This window comes from Choloepus didactylus, chromosome 4 (assembly GCF_015220235.1).
Source record: "Choloepus didactylus isolate mChoDid1 chromosome 4, mChoDid1.pri, whole genome shotgun sequence".
Classification (NCBI taxonomy): Eukaryota; Metazoa; Chordata; class Mammalia; order Pilosa; family Megalonychidae; genus Choloepus; species Choloepus didactylus.
Window position 1 is genome coordinate 42,697,006 of NC_051310.1, and position 13,622 is coordinate 42,710,627.

Consider the following 13,622-nt stretch of genomic DNA (forward strand, 5'->3'; position numbering starts at 1 on the left):
TCTATTACAGGACAGGCTGGACTCTGGGCTCACCCCATCACAGTGTGTTTCTCACTCTCACTGGTTTGCACACACTTCTACTTGTGTACATGTTTGTGTGGGAGAGAAACAGAGAGAGCAAAAGAAATATGGGTGAGATCAGAATTGCATACAGACTGAGAAAGAGGCAGCAGTACTGGGAAGAATGTCTGTTATAAGCATGCCAAAGGAACAATGCTAAGATTTTTGAAGATATGTTTTATTATATTTAATCTATGGCAGCATCAGCTCCAACGTCATTATTTCCAATCTGTAAATACAGAATTAAGAACCTTTCAGTGAATAAATGCTCCTGATCTTCAGACTCACCTTATTATTGTGTAATTTTAGAACTGGAAAAGACTCTAGCAATCTATTCACCCAATCTGTCATTTAACAGAAAAAGAAACTGAGGCCTAGAATGACAGAAAGACCTGCCCGAGATCACAGAGCTAACAACACAATGAGCTTTGCCATTTGAAACAACAATAAAATTTATATATACTAACCATAGTTACATTAACAACCTTTGCAATATAATTGAATAGGTATAAGTATTCTAAGAAATTGGTCCATTCTAATCTGTTGACAAGAAACTTCACTATAGACTTTAGGAAAATATATTTCCCTAGCATTTTTACCTACTCAGCTACATAAAGGAAAGATCTAGTGAAATCAACTGTTTCCATTCTCCGGATTTCATAATAAGGAAAAGTTATTGAAGTGTTTATGTCTAAAAATGAGCTGGTAACTTTCCCTTTGTCTTTACCATTTTCTTGGAGCAGTTACGCTGGAGTCACAAAGTAATTTCCTTTGTATCCGTTTTGCTCCACTTGTTTGGTTAAGATAAACCAGGAAGCCATGACAAAGAAAAGTATTATTACTCAGTGGTTTTCAAATAAGGAAACAATAATCTCTTCTGGTCTCCTCGTCCGAGTTGAATAAATATATGTGTGTGAAAGTAATTATAACAACAATTTTTAATGAAGTTCATACATGTTTTATGTGATTCTCATGGTCACTGTTGTCCCAAAGCGTTTACTATGATATTCACTCAGCATTCATTTAGGCCTAAAACTTTGCTAGTCACAGGATATAATATGGATACAAAGAGAATAAGACATAGTCTGTTTCCTTAAAAATCTGATAATGTAGTTGGGAAAAACATGAAAAGTTAAATTAATTTTTCTAGACTTTTTCTTTACAGAGCCGAGAAGGTAGAGGCCACAGAGGAGAAAGAGTGAGACAGCTAGCTGTGGACTGAAACAGGCAGGGGAGCTTCATGGAAGAGATGGTGTTTAAATAAGCCTCAAAGGAGAAGTAGGATTTTGGAAGAAAAGAAGAGATAGAAGTGAAAAAGAAGAATGCTATTCTAGGTAGGGTGAGCTCTGAATGCTGAGCTATGGGAGGAGGCAGGTTCACATAAGGTACTGGCTGGCAAGAAGCAACATTGAATAGAAAGGGAAAGGACAAACTATGAAGGGTTAAGAAGCATTAACTTTATCTAGGGGTGTTTTAGTAATTTGGCCCACTAAAAAGGAATTTTAAAAACCCTGCTTTTAACTGCTGATTCCCATGATGTAAATACATGATACCTGGCTGATTTCAAGCTAGCAAGTCCCAAATTCCTGAACATTTAACAATCAGCTTACTGATTTTAGCTCATTTTCAGAAAAAAAAAACAATTGCAAGGGGTCTAAGCAGGAGAGAGTGACACAACAGAAGGAAGTGGCACAATTCTCCAGATGGTAGAAGCTGGAGTTGGGAAGGACATTTTGGAGGTTATTAAATAATTAAAGTATGAGTTCAGTAAGCCAGCCGATCACACTAGAAACGCAGAAAACAAGGGGGTGGAGCAAAGATATATTTGGAAAGAAGAACCAAGGAGATTTGCTGACTACAGGAGTATGAGGAGGAAGGAGTACTAGATGATTCAGGTTTTCAGCCTAGGTGGTGGGGGCAGGGGGAAATGAAAATGTATTGCTGAATGTGGAAAGAGGTTACACAGAGCACGTTATGGTTTTAATAAATAAATAGTTTTCACTCTGAAAGACAAAACTGAGAAGCAGGGATGTGGGCCTTACAGTGTCTGAGACCATAAACCGAGGAAGCTCTATGGGGAACCACATGGGCAGCCTAGAAGCCCCAAATCCCGAACAATTCTCAGAAAGTAGAAAGTGCAGAGGGACCTGGCACAACTATGCACATCTACCCAGGTCCATAGCCCTTTGCCCTGAAAGAAATTAGACTGCAACTAGAAGAACCCAGACAAATGTCACGTAAGAACTTTCAATAAACCAGAAACCACCCACTGGCTCAGTGGTGTAATTTCCCTAGTTACATAAAGCTCAATGACATCAAAACCATGGCCAGTCTGACATTTGTTAGCTTGGGAGGGTGGAGAAAACTTCGCAGATTTACCAACATGGAGATTTTTCTGAATTTTTGTATAAAACTGATCGGGAATGCCACATGTCTAGCACATGATACCTGGTGTGTATACTTTTAGCCCAGTCCAAAGGTACCCCACAAAAATGAAAGGCTCAATAGCTATGTGAACACTGGTAAAGCCAATCTGGAAGTATCAGTCCCCAAAACAAAGTCACGTAGCAGTTCACCAGCCCTTGTGAAAAGCAACCCACAGAGGAACGACCAACCTCAAGATGGAGATGATGGCTGCCTCTGAGGATGACTCACTCGGGCAGAAAAGGGAGCTCACCTACAGAGACAGGGCAAGAGAGTCTCCAAATACAAGGGACCAGATACCAGGAAAGGTGACCAAGCCTGTATCACCAGGCTTCCGGCTGGGTTCACCAGCCAGGCCTATTAGCCGCATCTCCCAGGTCTCAACAGGAGGCAGAGAGGCAGGCGGTGGGCTGCATGTCAGTGTCAAGTTTCAGCCTCTCCAGGTCACATCCCTTACCTTCGGACAGGGACAAATCATCAGCTGGAGACACCAGGTCTGCCTGAGAAGCGAGGCCTCCACTCAGATGGGTTGTAATTTGATTCGTCAAGATAACCTGTGAGCAGACAGGGAGAAGGTGGAGGGAAGGGAGAAGGGAGAAAAGACCAAATTAAATATTAGGGCTATCAAAAGGCAGACTGTGGTTTTCAGAGAAAGCTGATAAATACACAAATCCTAGCTCTGACTTTCAGGAACTTTATATTTAAGCCAGAATATCCAGCAAGGCCTATCAGTCTTTTAAATGCACAAAACTGAGGAAAAAGGCTGTTTTTTCCCACCCACTGAGGTTAAACTTCTAATCAATTCCTTCTAAATGCTGAGTAAATTGGAACTGATAGGTGTTGTAACATTTGCTAAATAATATAAGATTAACCAGAGAATTATACATGTACATGTATACATTTTATCAAACTTTGATTTAAAAAATTATATCCACAACCTAGATATTGCTGGTACTTTTTAAAAGTATTTGGATGCCTGTGGCTTCTTCCCTTAAAGCAAACATCAGAATTTTATTTCCAGATTTGTGAAACAGGAACAGGATAAATCTCCAGAGTATAATACTCTCCCTTTAAATTAGTTGCACTCTAACAAAAGAATTCCAAAAGTCTCTTTGTGTATTTAAATCACAAGTTAATAGTCTCCTACCTATCCAAAATCAAGTTCATAGCATTAAAATTCCTAATTAGGACCCTAAAACTACATAATTCACATGGCCCACTGCCACACAGTATTTTCGTATTTGCCATCTGGCACAGTCAAGAAATATTCTCTTCCTTAAAAATTCTTATTCAGAAAATTTACTGTATTATTTAGAAATCTAAAGGAAGAACAAAATACAGCTTCTCCTCTGGAAAACTGCAACATGATTGACAAGTCAGTCATTTTCCAAAGTTCTGTGTCCCCATCATGAGTAGAAACTGTGAGCATCTTGTTCACTCTGAGGAAACATCCCTTCTGAAAAGGACACAATTCAATGCCTGGAATATCCAGATGGGCTCTCTTGGTTTGTCCCAAAGGTCTGTTATGGTTTTGTTACCACCCTGATTTGAACAGAAACGGAAATCATCTCTATTCTTTATTGTCCAGCTTTTCAGCCACACCTCTGTTACTGTCTCCTGGATGGACCAGTGACACATTATAAATCCTGTACCAATGGTGGCTTAATTGAGGGCTGAGGTGCAAGTCGGATGGAAAGGTCAAGTAAAGAAACAAAGTACTCTACTAGCAAAGACAATCTTTCCCAAGTCTAGTGTGTCAAGTAGGCTTGTGAGCTTCCAGCTACTCTGTAGGAGTGATCAGTTCATGTGGCTTTCCACCAAGGATATGCTAATCTTATCCCTCATCTTTTTTTGTAAAATCAGTTTATTGGGTCTCAACCATCATTTTAAAAATTCAGATAAAATAAAATAGAAGAGAAAATAGAATGTAGCAAACAAAATAAATTATTGTTAATTATGCCATTAATTTCCCCTTCCATCTCTATCTAATCTATTAACTCCATCCATTGAAACTTAAATTTTGATTACTGCGTTGATTTTTTTTTTAAATATCTAGACGTTCCACTAGTTCTTTTTAAAAATGAAGTTTTGAAGTTGCTTACACTCTTTAGGCATCTTCAAGCTTCCCTTTTACAGACCCTCCCTCAATATTCTTTGTATTGCCACTTTTTGTCTGGACTAGAAAGAATCACATATGATATGTCTTCAATTAAGATGACTGAAAATGGTCAAAAAATAGTCTGCTCTTTTATAAAACAGAGATTCATATTTGGGAGTATGGATAAGGAATTTTATTTATTTCTCTCTTTATAACATAGGGTATAAACTTTGAAGTTCAATAAAATTAATTTCAAATTCTGACTCTGACACTGTGTACTTTGGGAAAGTTTACTTAAACCCCTGAGCTTCACTTGTTCATAGGTGGAACAGTACCTATCTCACAGAATTGCTATGAGATGAATGTAAAGTACTTAACATGGTGTCTGGCACATAATAAATATTCAATTAATGGTAGCCTTTGCTGTTATAGTTGCTACTTTTCCTTCAGCATGATATATGCCAAATGCTTCAGATACTTGTTGTTAATAATAGAGCATTAAATCACCATTTTCTACAGCAGGATATATTTCAGTGCCTAATTGTTTCTATTAATATTAGTCCTTCCTAAGTCCTATTTAACTTCAAAGAATTTGAGTAAAAATCTCAGTAAGAAAAAGACAGTAACTAAAGCAAGGCCAGTAAGATACTGACATTGTAAATGCTCTGAAAATACTATGTGCTTTGCCTACCAATGAACAAAATGTATCTGTTTGTTCTAATTTAAAAAAATGTGAAGCTTCTGAGAGATCTAAATATATAAGCTCTAATTTTTACACAATTCTTCTTAAAAAATGGCTTGGTGAAAATGAATAGAACTCCAATGTTATGGCAACAGTGACCAGAAAAAGAAATATTTCCTGAAAACCTATTGTGCAAAGAATGCCACCATATACATGCAGGGAAATAAAAGAGAGTATATCTTCTCTAGAAACTTATAATTAAAATGGCATGGCATTTACTAATATATTCAAACCACTTTTTCTCAATTTTATTATTTCATTGGTCCTGTAATGGAAACTTGAACTGAGATGATGGTTTTATCGTACAGAACTGATGAAATGATAACCTGCAAAGCCTAAAACCCAACTATAGATATACCTCAAAAGATATCTACCCTCATTTCCATTTCCGATGACAAGAGAAGGAGAAGAAAACATTTCACTCTCCAATGACAAGAGAACAACTTCCTAAATGGTTTGGCTAATAATCCTCTTCCTTTTTAATTACGAATCTTGAAGCCAAATCACTCACAAGATACATAGAAATAAAACTGAAGTGTTTGCTCAATACCTTGTCTTTTTGAATTATGGTTTTCCAAATCAGTGATCAGCAAAATGATAGAAAGGAAAAGTTTCTAAATAGCGCTGATAACAAATAATCACAACTTGGGCAGGAGCCTATAGATGTGTTTTCCTCTGAGGCAACCTGGAGACCTGAAAACTATACTCTTAAAATAACATGAAATACTATTACACGTTTAAAATGAAGACCTAAAACTAGCTGGCTTCTGAAAATGAGTTCTCTGACACTTCAGAGGGGCTTTCCTGCCTCACTGCTCCATTGGAAAGACTGGGGCTTCTAATGGCTGGCTACTAAGTTTGTGTAAGAGCAGTTTGCACAGTGGTTAGGGTGAGGACCTTGAAGTCACACAGACCTGGGTTCCGATTTCGCCTTCTACCACTTACTAGCTGTGGGACATATTGGACAAGTTTCAAAACCTCTCTGGGCATAATCATAATACTTAACTCAAAGTGTTGTGAGGATTAAACTAGATAATGCATATGAAGTCCCTGGCACAGGGCCTGGCCCATAGTAAATGCTTAATAAGTGTTAGCCCTTCTCATTGTCACTGGTTTTCCTGTGCTGATTCGCATCTGGATTGTTAAGATAAAGAACCATGCCTGATTCCCTTTCGTGTCAGCATAAAGCCCATTGCTGACAAAGAACAAATATTTGCCGTTTTTATGTTCAAAAGCAATAAAAAATTTAATTGGAAGCTCATCTGCTATTCTTGCCATTTCCTTAAAAGTATTTAAAACACATAACAGCCCTCCCCCCACTACCATCAACAACAATCCCAAAGACCAGAGAGGAACTCTTGGGCTGAGGGGAAGATATATACTGTTTTTTAAAGCTTATAATTACATCTGAAGTCCGGAGACCGAATCTAGCATAAAGTCTTTTCTCTTCAGGATGAGGCATACCATCCACCTACTGGGAGCAATAGGAAGCCCTATAAATTGTGTAAAGTAACTATTGTCTCCCACTTAGCTTTATAAAGGCGAGACCATTTACTTCCAGGGCTTCCCTGCATTGCTCTCTTGGTTGTAGGATGTATTGCTGTCTTGGTTGAACTGGAAATGGACTTTCATATCATGTCACATAGACCTTGAATTCCACCCAACTTTCAATGCTCCCCTCTCAAGGCAAAATGGGAGATTTATCCCTTTAAAGACCATGTCCCTGGGTTCCAAGTTTTCAATTGCATCATCTAGCTTCTCTAAATGCATCCTATTCTATCTTCCTGTGCACAGTAGCCCAACACTTATGCTCAGTTCCCTTAATTGTTAAGGGAACAATTAAGCTCTATGACAAAAAAGAAAAAAAAAAAGGAAGTTCAGGGTACAAACTGACAAACCACCCAATAGATCCTGCTTTCACAGACAGCAGGACTTATCTTACAAAATAGAGAAAAGAGATGTAGAGACAGGAACCTGTTAAAGACCAGATGAACTATAAGGTAAGGAAGGTGGCTGGGAAATCATTGTGGTTTTGGTAAGAAGGCAGAGAGTCCTGGAGATGAAAAATCAATGAACAGAAATAAACAAAAAATTTATTACTCAATTCCTCTAATCTTCAAAAAGGTAGTTTACAACAGAAAATACCTTCAGACACAGGGTAGGAGCAGAAGGAGCTGCTTAGAAGAACCATCAACCCCAAGGGTCAGGAATCCGACGAACTGGAGTCCACTGACCATTTAAGCTAGACTTTCCACTAGCCAGTGCATCCAAAGCAGACCACCTGTCTTCAGTTGGTCCACCATTCTTTAGCTATGCTATGACTAGAGTACATTGAGGCCAAACCCTACTTGAGCTCCTGGCACAGAATACATTCTTCTTTAGGAGCCCCTGTATGGGTCCAGTCCCATCTACCTGACATTAAATTATTAGAAGCATCTTTGTTAGGGCCTCCATGAGTAACAACTTAGTGTATTCAAGCCCACTGGGGGTACTGGAATATAATGGACAGAAGGGAAAACGGGACAGGCTTGGAGAAATCAGAGAGGGAAAAGTGCGAGGCCTGAAGGCACAGTCTTTGATGGAAGAAACTCCTTTTATTTTATTCTTGGGAGGTGACAAAGAAGGGGGGAGTTTGTGGTTGGCCAAGGATATAGTAGGATGATATGGTCAGCAGAAGACATATGTTCAATTTTTCTAAGGACCTAAGACCATGGCAAATGCCATTATTCAGCTTTCTCAGTTCCTTGAGAGGTAGGTGAAAAGCAAATTTTGTAATCCTTACCTTCAAAGAGCAAACTTGAAACACCTGCCTAAGATGAACAATAAAGATAAGAGGGGTGTGCTGGCTTCCCTGCTCACTCTCCCTTCTAAGGCAATACTGGGTAAAGAGAGGAACTCTGAGCCCAGGCTCACTGACAGGTAACTTCTCCAGCCCTGACATCCTCGTCTATAGAATTTAATCTACAAAAGTAATGAACAAAGGGATCTAATGTCCAGAAACACACTGAAAGATTATAAAAATTCTAAGTTGTAACAAGCCCAACCTTGTGATAAGAGTCCTTTGGTCTCTGGCACTAATAAATAACCATAAGCCAAATAAGTAAATAGTTTCTGCAAAAGTGTCAAGCATACAAGGCAGTCCTAGCTGAAGTCTGTCAGTCTTTTCAGTGGTTTTCCGTGGTCCCTGGTGCAGGTAGCTCCTCATTTCCAAAGCCCACAGGAGGCTTGAAAACAAAACCTTTTCATGGAACTCAGGTCAAAACACAATAGAGTTCAAGAGGTAGGCTGGACTAAAGGAACCATCAAGGAATCTCAGGCATCACGGGGGCTTTTCTATGCCCATAAAACCATTCACTACTCCTCCCACCGTCTCCTGGCCAGAAACCTGCCACAATCTAACACAGAGAATCAGAGAAGTTTCAAAATCACTTCAACTGGCCTTGTATGGCTAGGTACAGTGAGTGTCCTGATACAACTCCCAAGAAAACAGGCAGCCCACTGGATAACCCAGTCAGCCAGAGAAAGGACTTCATCTGAGCCACAAAGAGAGAATGTGGGTGCTGACTCTAATCACAAACTGCCTGGTGCTAAATCTAGCACTCTTAAAATGATAATGTTCTGCTCTAAAGGCATAGTTATTATTTTTTTTTTCTTTTCATATTTAACATGTTCTATCTCCTTAATGTTTCCTATAGTATTTAAACTGATCCTAATTGCCAGACATGTCAGTGACCTACCCTTTCCAACTTATCCAAACAGAGGCCTTGGATAAGTTAGAAATTTCAAGTTGTAATCCTGGCTCTGTTAAGGGTTGCTGAATGCCTTGCTTTTAAGAAGACAGGGGCTGGAACTTTCCTATGAGAAACTGTTAAGGTTCATTGAGTCCTTTCATCACCAAGGCTTGAGAGAAAGGCCTTGGAGTGGTTTTCACCATACTCTCCTCTGACTCAGTCTCTTGCTTCCCAACCATGACAATGTCTGCCCCAACCCACCCATTGTCATAGGAGCCAGAAGTGAGAGGGAAACGTGAGGAAAGAGGAGGGAAGAGGGAAAGCAGGGAAGGACAAGAGGCAGAGGGAAAAGGACCAGAATAGTGGGAGGGAGTGCTGGTGGCCGTGTGGAAACAGGATGAGCCCCCGCAAAAGCAGGTCTAGGGGGCCACACTTCCAGGCTCCCACCTCTCCCCGGCCAACTCCCCATCCTTCTCCCTTCCTGTCCACTTCCAATATCTGTCACAGGGAAAAATCAGTCCAAATATTCTGGATGTTGTGTGCCACAAATAGAAATCTGGTTTACTATTCCTTGACTTAGTTTTGCTAAATTCTAGAAAATTATAAATCATTCCATGATAAAAGAAATTATTTTTCTTTAGCTTCATCCCAGAGAATATCAACTGTCAATTCTGGAATAAAGAACTGACAAGGTTTTAGCATTCCAGTCTGCTATTTTCATCCTGAAGGACTGTGTGATAATTGTTTTCTGGGAAAATCTGACAGACTATGGGGGACTTTCCTTTCAAAATATTTGTGGAAAAAGGACCAAACTTCAATGTAGCTTGAAGAAAATACTGGTGTGGAAGACAGGCAGCCTGGGTATTATTTCTGGCTCAGTCAGTAACTTGCTGTGCAATTCTGGGAAATGCTCCTGACACATCTGAACCTAGAAGTATTGAGTCCATAAAAGATATGGAGAGAATGAACACATTGTGACTGCGAATGTAGCAGGCTGCTAAGAAGGATGTTACATATGTTTCAATTCGCACCAGCATTAGTATTGTACTTAAAATTCCACCATTGTCACTGATTCCCAACATTTCCAACCTTAAGAAATCCATCCTGTACAGAACCAATTTGGCAGTGGCTGAGGAAGAAAGGAGGGAAAAAAAGAATGAGGGAGGCAACTTCAAATAATTTTGTGTTTGTGGTAGGAATACTTTCAATCTTAATAAAATGTAGTTCTCTTATTACTGACTCTGAGGACAAATCCCTTCTGTAGATTTCACTGTGAGATTCATAGGCAACTAGACAAATACTCTGCCTAATTGGGGAGTCCCTGGAGAAGATATTGGCTCGGTTTCAGGCAACGCAGATGGGGGAAGAGGAAAGAATCTCCTTAGTTTTGCACAAACACACACTTAATCACAGAGAGAATGACCATTCTGCTTCCATTCCATTCCAGCCACTGCCTCAAACAAGGAGTTCAGACGAAATGCATTGGGGCTAGAACTACATGTGCCATTTGGCCACAATAAACACAAACACACATGATAACTGAGCAGCACTGTAGGACAACTCTGCTCCTTGGCCTACTTCTGCTGGGGTGGGCACGCAAAGGGATGCGGTGGAAACCCTGGGCCAGCAGCTATCTATCATGCCGTGGACGTAGGCATGGAGGGCTCTGGTTCCACTGTCAGCATATTGTTCCACTGACCCTGACAGGGCTGAGGTTAACACGTGTTGGTTCCAGGTCTGACAGTTGTAATGAGGACACAAACAGCAGGCTGAGTGGTGTGCTGTTTCCACCTTCAGCCTGACCTCGGTGGCATCCTGTTAGTGCTCTTGGGCCCGCTGCAGGAAATCACACGGGACATTGGTGAACTGCGACAGTGCATTCATAGTGGCTTCAAATGGCACAGTCGCCAAATATGTGCAATTTTGCAGTTAGCGTGGGGCCAAAAAAGTCTCTGGCTGACCGGGGCCCGGAAAAGAACAAGGGCAATTGTCAGATGTCTCTGAGGTTTGCACGGACGTGGAAGGAACTTTCCTACCAGCTTTCAGCTGCACTGTACATTTTCTGTGGCCAAGTAGCTTTGGTGTGAAGTTTGTTTGGTTGTTTTCGCCCACTCCCTCACCACTGCCCACTAAGCCCAAAGAAAGGCAGGGGAGGTGAATTTCCAACAGCCCCCTGAGTTTCTGCTGACCTTTTTAGGTGTTTTTGTTACTTGATGGTGCTTTCTATTCACGTGTGCTCCTAGGCTCTGGGGATTCCCCTCCCTTTGATTTGCAAGGAGGATAAGAGAGACACAGCTTCGTGATCAGTCCATCACAGGCAGCTGATATTAACTGATTTCCCCTCCTTAGACTCATCTGAGACAAGAAAAAAGCTCTGTTGAGTCACTTGCTCCCTGAAATATGGCTCTTGGAGGAATACAACATGTCAAACACTGACATTGACATTCTCCAGCCCAGCCACACTGAGAGGTGGCTTACAGTAGGGTGGAGCTGAAGCCCAGGGGAACCAGTGGTATCATCCCGCCTCTGAGAAGCCTCCAAGTGGAGGACAGGCCAACTCAGGTCGGACTCCTGGTATCTCTATGCCACCAAGTCTTGCCCAGAATAAAAGGGTATCCATCAGTGATGGAATGGGTGCAACCAGTTCTCTCTCCAGAGTGGATCTGTGGTATAAAATAGAAGCAAAGTTGTTCACTCTCTGTTCCAAAATAGGTCAAAAGTTCTATCTAGGGGCAAATTTCCCAGTCAGCAGCCTCATCAGATACGCTCTTAAACAAAAACTATTTATTTGATGTCTTCATGGAAGGGATATTCTATGAGGTATTAAAAAACAAAACAAACAAACAAAAAAAAACCAAGCAATACTGTCTGAGTCTGTGCTTAAATAAATGACATAATACAGACAAACTATAATAACCTACAATTAAAGAGTCAGCAGAGGAGAAACACAAGAAGAATAGGCCCAGAACAAATACATTAAAATGGCTAAATATTTACAAAGTGAATAGGGACAGGCTTCTTTCATGGCAATGTCCTTGGAGAGGAGAACTTCCATCATGGTCACTAGCAAGCCAATCACGAGCCACCAGCCCATAAAACAGACATCCTACTCAAAGATGTGCCTCACACTTGAGGCATAAAGATGTCAAACAGGTTTTTCATCCTCAGGGTCCATTTGGGTGGTTTGAAAATGGCCAAACCTGGAGCACTGTTCCAAGAGGAAATGTGAGGCCGTGGCAGGTTCAGCAGGAAGGAGCTCTGAGAGGGGGCAGGGAGGCACATGTGCTGCACAATGGCTAACCTTGCCCAATACAACTGAACGTGGGTCCAATCCTATAATTTTTTCTCTTTCATTTTCATTTGGCTATCTTGTTCACCTCTCATCTGACATTATTAACAAGAATAATGACGGCATTTTACAAGTGCTGTTCAGAGTATGTATCTTAGCTGATCCTCACTAACATGTGAGGCAAGCTGGGAAATAACCGTGGCAGCTGTTGTGTGTGAGGAGGTTGGTCTCTGGAGTCAGGCTGGTTGGGTTTCAATCTCAGCTCTGCCACTGATCAGCTGTATGATTTCAGGTAAATCACTTAAGACAGTGCTTAGCACTTAGTAGGTGCCTAACAAATATTAGCTGTTTATTTATTGTTCTATCCTGAAGCTTGTGACATTCTTGATCTAATTTCTCTATTTCTTATGGTTCATTCACTCTGGGTCTCATCCTCACCCCAGGTGCCCCGGTTTGAAATGACCTCCTTTATTCTTCTTTACGTTTCCATCTCATGAGTAGAAAACTGGGGACAAAAACTAAATGAAAAATAGGGTGGGGGGAGGGGGTGATTTGGGTGTTCTTGTTTACTTTTATTTTCTATTCTTATTTTTACTTTTCTGGTATAAGGAAAATATTCAAAAAATAGATTGGAGTGATGAATGCACAACTATATGATGGTACTGTGAACAGCTGATTGTACACCATGGATGATTGTATGATCTGTGAATCTATCTCAATAAAACTGAATTTAAAAAAAAAGTTCCCATCTCTCAGGGACCAGTTCAAGTCTCTTCTCTTCCATGAAACCTTTCCTAACTCTTCTAGCCCCAAAGACCTCTCAGTTCCTAACACCCCTACTGTACTTAGAATTAGTACCAAGTAATATAGCACATTGCTCTATTTCATGTGTGCCATTCTTGTCTCTCCACTTACTGTGTAAATTTTATGAAATTGTGCGTGCATCCCTGCCCCATTCTAAACAAGGGGGAGAGAAAAGAGAGGAAACTAACATTAATTGAGCGCCTCCTACATATCAAACCCTGTACCAAGTGCTTAACATACACTGGCTCATTTCATCGTCATAACTCAGTGAGGTAAATATTATTTTCTAGTTCTGAAGATAAGGAAATTGAGGTTCAGAGAAGTGAGCAATTTTCTGAGACCAAATAGCTAGCATGTGGGAGAGCCAGATTCACACTAGGTCTGTCTGGCTCTCTAGTCTACGTTGTTTCTACCACATAAAAGGCTCTCAATATGAAAACCCACGGCCTCTTAGATATTTGTTGATTAATTTCC

At 40.5% G+C, this 13,622-nt stretch overlaps 1 protein-coding gene across 2 annotated transcripts in view; it reads right to left on the reverse strand.

Moving 5' to 3' along the window:
- Positions 1–13,622, reverse strand: part of RAD51B (RAD51 paralog B) — a 781,261-nt gene that overhangs the window by 171,451 nt on the left and 596,188 nt on the right. For both annotated transcript variants that reach the window (XM_037832462.1, XM_037832463.1), the window contains one exon: positions 2,942–3,038. In XM_037832462.1, coding sequence (XP_037688390.1) covers positions 2,942–3,038 — 97 coding nt within the window. The remainder of the gene's footprint in view (positions 1–2,941; positions 3,039–13,622) is intronic.